At 36.9% G+C, this 13,306-nt stretch overlaps 1 protein-coding gene across 7 annotated transcripts in view; it reads right to left on the minus strand.

The window, feature by feature from the left end:
• DMXL1 (Dmx like 1) overlaps positions 1–13,306 on the minus strand; it is an 88,218-nt gene that overhangs the window by 58,057 nt on the left and 16,855 nt on the right. For all 7 annotated transcript variants that reach the window (XM_035309307.1, XM_035309311.1, XM_035309309.1 and 4 more), the window contains exons 3-9: positions 12,230–12,307; positions 11,643–11,721; positions 10,902–11,034; positions 8,500–8,566; positions 6,887–7,062; positions 5,552–5,741; positions 3,020–3,188 (exon numbers count right to left, since the gene is read on the minus strand). In XM_035309307.1, the coding sequence (XP_035165198.1) occupies positions 3,020–3,188; positions 5,552–5,741; positions 6,887–7,062; positions 8,500–8,566; positions 10,902–11,034; positions 11,643–11,721; positions 12,230–12,307 (892 nt within the window). The remainder of the gene's footprint in view (positions 1–3,019; positions 3,189–5,551; positions 5,742–6,886; positions 7,063–8,499; positions 8,567–10,901; positions 11,035–11,642; positions 11,722–12,229; positions 12,308–13,306) is intronic.

The following is a 13,306-nucleotide window of genomic DNA, read 5'->3' on the forward strand; positions in this document are numbered from 1 at the left end:
GCGCATCTTCTGGAAGATTTCCAGCTTCCAGTTGATGCTCAGTCCTGGGTAAAGTCCTTAGTGAAAATCTCTATTTGCTTCATAAATCACACTTCTTCCAAAAAGCTTCTTAAGTCTTTTGATTCAATAATTCTCTCTGTATATGCCTAGTGATAATCTTGCCTGCCCCTACCCTCCCCCGCCAAAAAATAAATAAATAAATAAATAAACATACAATGCTACTTATTCCTTTTCAGTGAATGAATTCTACCCAGGCTGAATACTGGAGTGTGCAGTTGAAAGGGTTGGGCAGCCATCTAGAGGGAGCTTGATAGGCTGAGAAATGGGTTGCCAAGAATCTCATGAAGTTTAAGGAGAAGTGCAAAGTCCTGCAGCTGGGAAGGAACAACACCAGGCACCAGAACACACTAGGGGCCACTCAGCTAGAAAGCAGCTCTGCAGAAAAGGACCTAGGAGTTCTGTTAGACACAAAGCTGAACACAAGTCAGTAACATGCCCTTGCTGCTAAAAAGGCTAACAGTATTTTTGGCTGCATTAGGCAAAGCACTGCAAGCAGGTGAAGAGAGGTGATCCTTCCCAACACTGACGAGGGTACACCTGGGGTACTGGGTCCAGTTCTAGGCTCCCCCATACAAGAGGGGCATGGACTTACTGGGAAGAGTGCAGCAAAGGGCCATGGAGATGAAGAAGGGACAGAAGCATCTCCCCTATGAAGAAAGGATGAGAGAACTGGGACTGTTGGACTGTTCAGCCTGGAGAACAGAAGGCCAAGGGGGATCTTATTAATATATACAAATACCTGAAGGGAGGGTGCAAAAGAGGACAGAGCCAGTAGGCACCAACTGGAACACCAGAGGTTCCATCTGAACATCAGGAAATACTTCTTTACCATGCAAATGGATGGTGCACTGGCACAGGTTGCCCAGAGAGGTCATGGAGTCTCCCTTCTTGCAGTTATTAAAAGCTACCTGAACACGGTCCTGGGCAACCTGCTCTGGGGAGCTCTGCCTGAGCAGAAGGCTTGGACCAGACGGCCTCCAGAGGCCCATGCAAACCTTAAACTCATATTACAGAATCACAGAATGGTTAAGAAATATTAAGTAAACTCTCAAGGATTCTGTTTCTTTAAGAAAATAAGGTCAAAAATTAACAACAGGAAACATGCAATAAAAATGAAGATCTGTTTTATGCGATAGCATTACTCATCTTCTAAAAGGGACGTGAAGGACAAAATGCAGCTCTGGACTTACCTTTTGTCAGGTATTCTGAACATTGTAATAAAAATAAACTTTGGAGTAAGATCATAAATTGATTTGGTTTAAATCGAAGAAAATACAATTAGTTTTTCTTTTTTTTAGGTAAGGGCAAACTAAAAGAACTACTTAGAGAAATTGGTTAGACTGACATTCTTAGGGACTTAACTGTGAAGGAAAACATATATCTTCAAATTAAGGCTTAAGATGCGAAAACTGCTTCCAACAGAGGTTCTGCAATAAAGAACAACCTTTCATTCCCCAATCTAGTAACACCAAATGACTCAAAAGACAGTATCAAGAAGGATAATACTAATACAGATGAGAAAGAAGCGGTTAAAAAAAAAAAAAAAGGTCAAGGACAATTAGGTCTTAGACACTTAGGAAAATATTTTACCATTCTTTTACAAAATTTACTTTTTCCTATTCTGTGAGCTTGTTGGGCACTCTTAAGACTACTAAAAACAAGGTTTGTTAGATACTTATAAATAGGAAAAGAAGGGCATATAGCATAGATGCAAACAAGAATTCTGAAAGACTGTGCTAACTGCATGAAAAGATTAGTTAGCTCCTTGTACAATTTAGAAATGCAGAACGCACAGGGGGAACTACAAATCTCCAAGAAGCTTTAAAGAAACATTCCTTTAAGACACCAGGTGGTAACAGATACAGTGACTGCAGATGTTTCCTGTAGAAACAGGGTAACTTGATGGTATAGCACAAACCAGCAGAAGTCTCTTTTTTTTTTTTTTACATTGTATGTAATTCTACACACTGTATGAAATTCTATGTGTATCTGTGAAAGAAACATGAGCTAATACTAAAAACGATGAAGACTAATCTTCTTACAGGAAAAAGTGTTCACAGATTGCTTAACATAGAATCAATAAAGGAAACTCATTGTTCTTTGTAATCATACCAAAGATTGTACAGCTACAAATATGACATTATGCATGAAATCAAAAAGTGGCCTCTCAAACAATGGTTAGATGGGACAAAAAAAAAAAACAGTTAAAAAATACTAAGTTTAAGATGGGCCTTAAGGGGCAAATACATTACATAATCCTTTTCTCGAACTACTTAAGTCTCAACACATGGAAACACATCACAGCAGTATAACCATAATGAAAGGTTCTTTAATAACACATTTCTATTCAGTTTTTCAGTTGGTGGACGTAACTCTTCATTTTTCAGCATGGGCATAAAATTATGAAAACAGAAATATTAGTTATTAGAAGTTTTCTTTTTCTTTTTTTTTTTTTTTTTCCTTCCCGTAATGCCTTGCAAAATAATGCATGAGCAAGACAATATTCACATTTATGGAACACAAGATGCAGATGTGTTTTGCCTGGTTCAGAGACAATAGCAGGGAGATGCAAGGTTACTCTGGACACTTAGTATTAGGTAATCATTTAAACAAAAAAATTCTCCAAGCTTCTTATCACTGTGCAGTCTACATTACAGTGCATGCAGGTAACACAATTAACATTAAATTTGTAAATCTAGTCACAAATACTGCACCTCAGACCATGGTGAATTTCCGTTAAAAGGTGACAGAAAATGAAAACCATGATTACTATAGAGAAAATCTGTTACAAGAATTTTATTACTGGATAAAGGTTCTTACAAGCACTAAATTAAACCAACTTGGTAGTTATTTCGCACAATCAGACAAACTGAACTGACAAATTAAAGCTTATGCAGACAATGCATGACTAAGAGAAAACAGTAGTTGCCCAGTAGCAAGGATTTACCATGGTTCCTACCTGTGGCTGGATTGATACTGGCAGCAATATGGAAGTGACAGAGTGCATTTGCATGAGGAGGAAAGTTCCTGTGAACTTCGTGAGGATCTTGCTGATGTGGAGAGTATCCAGTATGTGCTACAACAGCACCAGACCTCCTCCTCCCTCGTCGAAAGTGCTTCAGGTTTAACTGCATGAAGAATAAGGTGTCATTTTTAATTCCTTTCAAAAAGAAAAAGCAGATTTAATCTGTAAGTGGTTTTCTAAACATTAGGGCACAAAATATATTTTGCAGTTTAAAATCTAATTCAAATTATCAGCAGAGCTTCTTGCAAAAATTACAACATTCAGATTGTACCTTCACTAGAAAGATACCAAACAGAAGATATTACTGTTTCATAAACATCATACTTACTAAAGATTCTGAATTAAAAGAGAAAGAAATCCAAATAATCTTGTTTCAGAGAAACTGTGAAAAAATTACATCAGTACTTTGCAGAGGAATAGATGAATAATTTCCCCCTCTCCTCCCATAAGGGCCCTATGAGGAGCCCCTAGGGTAAACCCTTAGATTTTAAGGTTCACCCTAGTATTAGGTTTCTGCAACAAGATTTTGGTAGCAGGGGGCTGCAGGGATGGCCTCTGTGAGCAGAGCCCAGCAGCTGCCCCATTGGTAGGGCTGACACCCATCAGGTCAGGGCCAGCTACAGCTGCTCCAAAAGGGACCCAAAGCTGGCCAGAGACAAGCCGTGATCAATGCTGGTTGGGACTCCAGGAGAGTAGATTTAAGAAAGGAAAAAAAAAAAAAAGCCTGCAGTGCAACATCAGCTGGGAGAGGGGAGTGAGAACCAGCCCTGCAGACTCCCATGTCAGAGCAGAAGGAGGGCAGGAGGTGTTCCAGGCACGCAGCAGCAGTTCCCCTGCGGCCTGTGGAGAGGCCCCTGCTGGAGCAGGCTGTCCCCCCGCAGGCCATGGGTCCCACATGGAGCAGATCTCCACGCTGCAGCCCGTGGAGGACCCACAGGCTTCAAGAACTGTGGGAAGCCTGTACTGGATTAGTTTGGGAAGGACAGCAATGCATGGGAGGGACTCTGCACTGGAGCAGAGGGAGAGAATAAAGATGAAGTAGTAGCAGAGATATAGCATTATGGACTGACTACAGCCCCATTCCCCATTCTCCCTGCACTGCTCGAGGCTGAACACAGAAGAGGCAGATGGATGGTGGATGGAGGCAGAAAGTGTTTTTAGTTTGCTTTAGTTCTCACTGCTCTAGTCTGCTATCAATAGGCAATGAATTACATTCTTCTCCCTTATGCTGAGTCTGTTTAGCCTGTGACGGTAATTGGTGAGTGATCTCCTTGTCCTTATCACAATTCATGAGCCTTTTTTCATCCTATTTTCTCCCCCTGTCCTTCTGAGGGGGAGTGAAAGAGCAGCATGGTGGTGCTGAGTTATCTGCCAGCATTAAACCACCACAAACTCAATCCAAGCAAGCAGGCTTATTCCAAATGGAAAAAAAATGTAATTTTTAATATCAACAGTATTAAAGAGTCACACTCCACACAGTGCACATTTCAAGTCTGTTGTGCTGTAGCTATCTATACAAGCATGAAAAGGTATAAAAAGATACATGATTTCTATTACAGTTGGTATTACACTCTTGGTATTCCTTTATACTTGTTATCCTTTTCATCTATCCACAGCACACATGTAAAATAGTATCCTCATGATTTTTGCATTTTTTTTTAGACATTGCCTCTTTGTGAGAAACACAAAACTATCTCCAACTTCCCTTTTATTTTTTTTAACTCCTATTGGAATAGTTCGTTTGCTCTGTTGTATCTTTCAGTCTGACAAATTTTTCATCTATACACATGCTATAGAGATACCATTACTATGCTGACTACATCACTCAATTAATACAAAAGTACTATGTCCACAAACACAGTCCACAGAGCTTTGCTGCAGAGCTATAATGCTTCACTTTATTTCTGCTTCCCATTGCTTAGAAAACATCTGTTAAAGATTATTTGCCCTAGAGATACAGCTAGAGAGCTGCCTGCTCTACCTGAGGACTGAAGCAGGAAGGCAAAAGTCATCTTCTCTCACTCTTACCACTACTTCTCCAACTGCAGAAGCCATAGAACATGCCACATCTTCAGAGGTAACAAGTGAACCTCTACCATACAAAGGCAGCATTATTTGTGGGTTCTACACATCCTGCATACAGAATGTGCTCCATACTGTTCCTGGCCCTTTAAACAAGATAATATAAAAGCACTTTGTTTCAGTCACCTGAATAATATATGTAGCAGTGATATAACGTCATCGTGTTGTCTAATGTTAAAGCTCAGTAGGATGGCTGTCAGCTCTTGCTGTCTGCCAGGTAAACATGATGATGATTTCAAATAAATTTATTGTTTTATAACAATATACAGACCTATTCTATGAAGTATTATAGTTTATAATACATGTTCAAGGTATCACCTACAATCCTGTCTAAAATTACCTGTGTACATGTGTTTATTCTCAATGTTCAATTTCACTTCTTACCTCTAATGCATTTTGCATTCGTTCCTTACTTGAAGTATTTCTCTTGAAGTTATTTGTGAAGTTCACTGCTTCAGTCCAATTGTTGTTTCCTCCACCATATAACAGGCTGTCATTGGGTAACAAAGTCTCTGCCCAGAGACGACAAACGTTATCCTTACAGCAAGTCAGAAGTACATTGCAGACAGCACCACTAATGAAAGAAAATTTAAGGTGTGAAGATGCCACTTACAGTCACACAGCACGAAACCAAAGCAAAAGTACCAAACTGTTTCAATTACTGGTTTTTAGAATTGCACAAAGTCGCTTACAATAAACATTTGAAAAGACATTCTTGGGAAAATTCACACTATATGATAGGCTTTCATGTCTATTCAAGTATCCAAACATAAATCACTTCAATAATTTTCAAACCTCAAACTTAATAACAACTGTGGAACAATGAATCATGGATTTCAATTTACAGATTCAGTCATAGCTCCAACAGCAGTACGTATGTATTTCTTTTCCAAGTCCTTCACATAAAACACTAATCATACTCCGCATACCTTTCCTCAGTTCTCCAGGTCTTACTGTTACTTAGCACTTTCAAAACTACATATTCAAAGCAGAGAAACCAATGCAGTGTCAGGAATAAAACTGCAAATTTAGAACTACAAAATTCTCTTAATGACCTTTTTCCAAGTGCAATTTTTAGGTATATATACAAGAATTCCAATTAACTTAAACTAGACACTGCAAAAAAATATACAGATCATGAGATTTTCAGCTCATATAAGTTTATAATTTAGCTTTAGCTAAGATTCAAAAATGCCATGGATCTTCTGACACTGAAGTAGGCATCATGGAATAAGTGGATTTTCCCAGCTTATTAAGGGACTGTGGTAATGGCTTTATGTTTGTATAAAGGTTGTTTTTAAGGTTTGTATAAAAGCATAAACTTGCCCAAACACAAAGGTATGCAGAATTCAAATGGCTACTGATTGGAATAATAGTTACAGTAAAAAAGCACGCTTGCAGGATACAATCTTAATGTTATTTCAGTTTGAGATTACAGTTACTTACCAAAACTAGGGAAAGGGTATTTAGGAACAGTCAGAACACAAAATTAAAACCTCCAAACTATCAATTCCAAATGATCATTTTAATCCAATTTGCAGATACTGTTTCTGACAGAGGTCTAGTTTTGTACTAGGTCGAGAAAGAAATGGTAGGAACAGTAAGAAATATTTGAATACTTCTGAAAGAAACCATGAAGTGATAGGACTTTTGAATTGCTCTTTTTTCTTTTGGCTTTTTTTTTTGAACAGTTTACCTCACATTGTTAGAACTACTCACCGTGGCATGAATTTGCTGGTCTTCCTCCATGAGAATGAATTTACTGATCGAGGATGGGCCAAATAAACAAATGAAAATTCAATTTCTTGTGCTTCTTTTCCTGGACTTGCACCTGGTGGTGTCACGGCAGATCGCCAGCTGTCTGTATTGTACCACACTTTCACAAGACAATCGTCCTGGGGTGGGGAGGGGTTGGCACAATAAATAAGAATACTTTGGATAAGAATATGATGCATCAAAAGGACTTCATACTTTAAAATCCATCTCCTTGGTTTTAATTTTTCTTCCAAGTGAAATACTTCGCTGATGACAATGACTCAGCTCAGTAAAAAGAACTTCAAAACCCAATTATAAAGAAAACATGGTAGCAGAGCTGCCTTTTGATCTGTCTTGCCACTACTGATTTGATTTTCATTTTGCTCCTTCTGATTAGCTGTCAGTTTTTAAGCTACAAATCTTCAAGCTGTATTGCCATTCAAATATCACTAGCACCTGTTATTGTACTTTGGAAGAAAAAAACAAGTTACACACACAACATTCAATTCTAGGAATACAAACAGGTCGAAGATGACATCTCAAAATTCAAGTTCAGTCCTTGAGAGACCACTTCTCTTACATATGCAAATAAAAAAATTGAAAAGTCATGTATTTAGAGACCCTGCCCATATATCTTTAAGGACTAGATAAAATTATCTGGATCTAGATTTGCAAGCTGCTGATAAACTCAGTATATAAGTGTGTATAAATGGTTCATTCTAGCATTTTGTTTTCCTTTTATTAATTCTGCTCCTAGATTCTTTACTTTAGACAGCATAAACTTGATGCCTACTTGCATCTGTTAATCTGTGTAAAAACTGCTCATAGTATAAGGTTTTCTGTGCCTTTTTAAAAACAGTCATTTGGAAACATCCTCTCTCTCCCCCCCCATCTAATTTGAAAATTCCATAAATTCTCACAAGATTTTTATTTTTTTAACCCACGTCAGTGTGAATCTCTCCTCATATAAAGACAACAATATTACTCGGAGCTGCAAGCTATTCATTTAGCACCCCTTAATAAGTAGTATATACTACTGTATGTATTTGTGATATTTTTCTTACTGGATGCTTTACACCAACTTGACTTCTCTGCTCTCAGTTGTTAGGACATGGTTTTCTTACAAAATGAGAACAAGAAGTTTGGTAGTATAAATAAAAGATACATTCGACAACGCTTAAGAAAGTGAAAAGATATGGTGAGATTATGCTTTATTTTCCCAAGGGGTTTTATTGCTTTTGCTGAGAAGCCACTTGATGGGCAAACAAAGCTGATCTATAAGATGGGCTACAAACTCTAATGTTAACTATGTGGGAAAGTATATTCTGATGTTTTACAGTTTAATACTGACTCAAAAAAGGTATTTTAAAATAGTATTTGGAATATTTTATTGTTTTCCCTATCAGTGTATTTATTACCTTTCTCTCGAATTCTCCTTTTACTAAAAGTGTAAAGGTACACAGAGATCACTGGAAAGACTATGCAAAAAAAAAAAAGCTATAAAAATGAAAATTTTCATTAGAAAACCTGAGAGAAAAAAAGCTCTCTGAATTTGTATGAAACAACAAAAAGTTTACCTTTCCAGCAGTAGCAAAAAACTCCCCATCTGGTGAGAACTTCATTAAACAAACTTGAGAAGCAGTTCTACGAAATAAATACATTTAAAAATAGAAAATAAGTTTTAAGAACTTTTTCAGAACTCTAAACATTTTTTACCTTTGAATACATGACAGTGGTCTAATTCTTATATGCAGGTGTCCAACATACTCTGTTGAACAATTTAAGCTTTAACAAAGTCGAGAAGGAACAGGTAAACTTGTGTACAACACCTGGTTATGGTCACACAGGAAAAACAGGAAACTAAAAAGTTGTAGCTGAGACAAAACACAATATCCCATATTACAAATTATTGTAATTGAAAAACAGCAGCTAAACTTGTGTGCTTCACCCCAAATATGCTCCATTTCCACTTCGTAAATAATTGGATTTCAAACTGAGTTCTTTCAGCCCATGTTATCTTCCAAGTTATCTGAAAAAAGAGACCTCAGTTTCTCATATTCCCCACAGTTATAACTGAAGAAAACAAAAACGTATAAAAAGAATAACACACTTCAGTATTTGAAATTAATTATTATATTAATAGTCAGACTGGTAGAAGCAGCCACACTGAAAAACCTTGACCTAGTTAAGTGGTTCTTTTCTCCTGTTTTACTTTCACTGGAAAATGCAAAAAAAAATGTATTTTACAGGTTTTCAAGCACTGAGCTGGCACCTATATGATAGACTTATTAGTGGCAACAAGAACATACAAGAATTTAATTATGCACTTAAAGTACATAGTATATTTTCATCTTGAATTTATTAGACTTGTGTAACAAGTTGTAAAGCCTAACTTTTGAAAGGATTAAGTTAGCCATCGGGTCAATGCAAGTGTGTTAGTGTATGCAATAAGAGCAGCAAGTAAATTACAAAATCTGCGCATCAAAGAAAGGCAATTTCCAACTCAATTTCAGCAATGTGCTCCTACTACAGCCAATATTAAGACATTTGGGAATGCCTCCTTCAGACATTAAAAATTATTCTGGCCTAGGACAGTATTGCAAAGTCAGTATCTTGCAAACTTCTTAACATGAAAAAAAACTATTCTAAATCTAACAGACATACAAATGCTAGAAGACACACAGGCACAAAAGCACTTGCCTGACAGAGCAAGTTCTGTTGACCCTTATCAAGACCTGCTAGTTCAAAGTACGCAAAACCCAGGTCTCACTCCTCTGCAAAATTAGTTTAGAGGTATTTAAATGAAGACTTCTGTAAGGTTTGAGATTCAAATGTGAAACTTATTATTGAAGGGACAGAGGAAGAGCAGTATCTGCATGTTACTGACTGCAACTACCACACTCCCAGATCCTGAAGCCATTGGCATTGATCCTGAAGCCATTGGCATTGTATCTGCAAGCTGACGACTCTTCCCATACGGAGGAGAAATGATGGCCCAAAGGCTTAATCAATAAGTTGATTAAAGTCTTTACTTCGTAATTTAGAAAGTTCACCATATTCAAAGGAAAAATTTTCTGTGGATAATGTTGGGATTTTAAACACACTGCTGGTAAAAGTTGGGCAGTACAGAGAAAAAGAAACAACTGAAAGATTAAAAAAAAAGGGGGGGCTTTTCCAGGTACTTCCAGGGAACTTATGCCATGTGTTTCATGCAAAGTAATTGCAGGTGGGTCCCTCCAGCCAATCACTTAGGAAGACTTAATTAAAGAGGCTGCCATATGCAACACTAATCCCAAGCAACCAGTGCACTTGATGCATTAGCAGAGTCTTCCTGTGGTAGGGAAGGACCATGATTTGGCTTAAAAACTGAAGTACTGAACTAAAACTCTTCTGACTGTACCAATACACAGACACAAAAACTCTAAGGATTACCTAGCATGAATATGAGAAAAGCATTCAGAGATGCAGTAAAACAGAATCTGTCCATCTTTGCGTGAATTGTCTAAATATCCAAAATAAATACAGAAAAAGCAAAATGTGGGAGGGTGTGTGTGAAGGAAACAGAGGTGCATTAGAAGGAATTTATCTGAGGGAATTGTATTTGAATTGGTACTGCAAGCATAATAACCTTCAAATATGCAGCTTTCGTCTTTCTTACTGTACAAGGAACAAAGTCTGCTGATATGGTCACAATAGCTGCCTTCACACAGCATTCTAATAGTATTCAATATAATTGAAGATCTGCTTAAAACCATAAACTACCTCAAAACAACTAGTTACAATTACTTACAACCAGTCTTGTAGGAAGAAAAAAATGTCACATATTCAAGGGAAATGCAGTTCAAATTTATCATGTTTAATAACATTTATCAAATTGAAGTATACAATAGGGTTTCACTGTACTACAGTAAGTATTTAACCTGAAAGGTATAAACCAGCAAGGAAAAAGGAATTCTTTGTTTCTAAACCCGTTTCTTACTTGCATTGCCAGATACACCTCCATTCTCCACATCCAACATCTGTTCTTCCAGTGTTGTCATTGTCAGAAGAGTTTTCCGAAGGAACATTGGACCAAAGCTGAAGACAATTGGAACCAGTCAAAAGGCGAGTGCCTAAAACATGTATTTGTAACCATGTAAGTACAAAACAAGTAGAAAAATACATTTTTCTATAAAGACAGAAACAAAACAGTTCTGCGTTCTGAAGCCAGATACACTGGAGAACAAAATAATACCAGATATTAAATTTATGCCTTTTTTAGAGCAAAGTTACTATAACAGCAGTGTGTCTTTCACACCTTCCACTGCACTGGTAGATTAGATCCATCCTGAAAGAAGGTAGCTTGTATTATGAGACATATTAACTTCAGTATATACAGCTGAAATAGTGAAAATCCATCAGATTTTCAGAGCAGTCTTTTCTAAAAAGAGGGACCCAGAGCTACTGTGTATGTCCCTCTTTCACTGCAATATTTATTTAAGCCACTTTTTAAAACATTACATATTGCTGAGATTAGGACAATCAAGTAACACCATACAGATTCATCTAATACTTTGTCTCTCTTCTTATTACAAGTAACCAAAGGCAGATTTCACTTCACTTTGGTATTTTCTATCATGCTACAATAAAACGATCTTTTCCTTGTCTCCAAGGAACAGTGAAATCCAAGTAAGAAATCAGTTGCTCATAGAGTTAAATGTTTCTTATATTCTCTTCTTACCTGTGGGATCCCATGTTAGATTATGTGCTATACCTTCCAGTACTATTTGAGCATTCTTCTGCCACTGATAATGTAACCTCTGAAATGTTAAATATTCACAAACATTAGCATAGAAGTGCTTTCTTCCCCTCCCCTTTTATAATAAAAATATCACATCTTAACTACATTCTCCAACTTTTATGAAGGATGTTTCTAAAAATTAATGACTACTTACCTAAAAATTGTTTAATGTTGACTTTAAAACAAAAGAGCTTTCCATTTATGTGATCAAATAGAGGTTTTTAACTTAGTTAATAAATAAAGCTTGAAAAAAAAAATTGGTTATATAATCATCATCAGGATCTGAGCTTTCTAAAAGGGAAGTATGATTTCATTAAAAAATATCAAAAGCCTATTTTTAAAGAACAATTCCAAATAACTTCTCTGCCCTCCTCCTACCATTTCCACTTCCCAAGGAGCATGCTATATCTCAATTTTATTCCAGCATTAAATGAAGACATTAAAGACATACTCAATTTTAAAGTAAACCAGAGAAATTAGTTAAGCTTTACAACCGAGTAAATGAAATTGAGTGATGAACCACTTACATTGTGATGACTGCTGTTCTGCTTCAAGAGGCTAACTGGCTCAAAGATACAAATCACATTTCCGTACGAAGCTGCAATCTAAAGCAAATTGTATGTACATAAACACATGCATTAAGAAACAAGCTATAGAACAAGCAAGAATAACTTGTGGTTCGCTGATTCTATTGTTAACTTGCCTTTTAGAAAAAAAAATGAAGCTCATATCCATATTAACTTTTGATAGCAGAAGAAAAATGACATTCAGCAAAATAACAAAGCAAGTGGTGACAATAACAGACGTACAATCCTTTAATTATTCATTAGACCTGATGAACTATTGAGAGTATAGGTGGACATGTGCATTTTTGTTTTCTTAGATCAGATTTATAACCAACATGACTTCCATAAATAATTCGGTAAATACTAAGTAGGACACTAAAGGAATCTGCTGAGTTCATATTTCAAGAAATGGAAACAACTCCAATTCAGAGCACTTTTGTGGACCTCCCCAGCAAGAGGATATGTTACCCTATGAAACATTAATTCAGAAAACTTGAGCTACCCAAGCTAAATATCCAATGCAGAGATCACAAAATCAGAAGACCTACTAAATGCTAATAGTTTTTTAGTTTTAGTGGTTTAGTACAGTCAGCATTCATTGGTATTTCAAATTTTTATTCCATCAGTGGCATCGGCTAACCCAAACCTGCATTAAGGCAAAATTAGGACTATTTTATCTCAGGACATCTATGTAAAAGCAAGTTTAAAGTGCCTTGTAAGGGACAAAGCATGACAAATGTATGTGCCTGTCTCTAAATTGGAGAGAGAAGAACAGTGAACTTTATGGTGGAAAAAGAGTTGACCAGATGGCCACAGCCAGAGAGCTGAGGTCAATTCAATGTCCAGGTGGAAATCAGTGACAAGTTGTGTCCCTTGGGGGTCCATATCAGGGCCAATCATTTTATATTTATAAAGAACAGACAACAGGATCAAACATACCCTCATCAGCAGGTTTTCAGATGACACCAAGCTGAGTGGCTCACTTGACACAACAGAAGGATGGAAAGCCATCCAGGACCTGGACAGACCTGAGAAGTG

Source organism: Oxyura jamaicensis, chromosome Z (genome assembly GCF_011077185.1).
Source record: "Oxyura jamaicensis isolate SHBP4307 breed ruddy duck chromosome Z, BPBGC_Ojam_1.0, whole genome shotgun sequence".
Lineage (NCBI taxonomy): Eukaryota > Metazoa > Chordata > Aves > Anseriformes > Anatidae > Oxyura > Oxyura jamaicensis.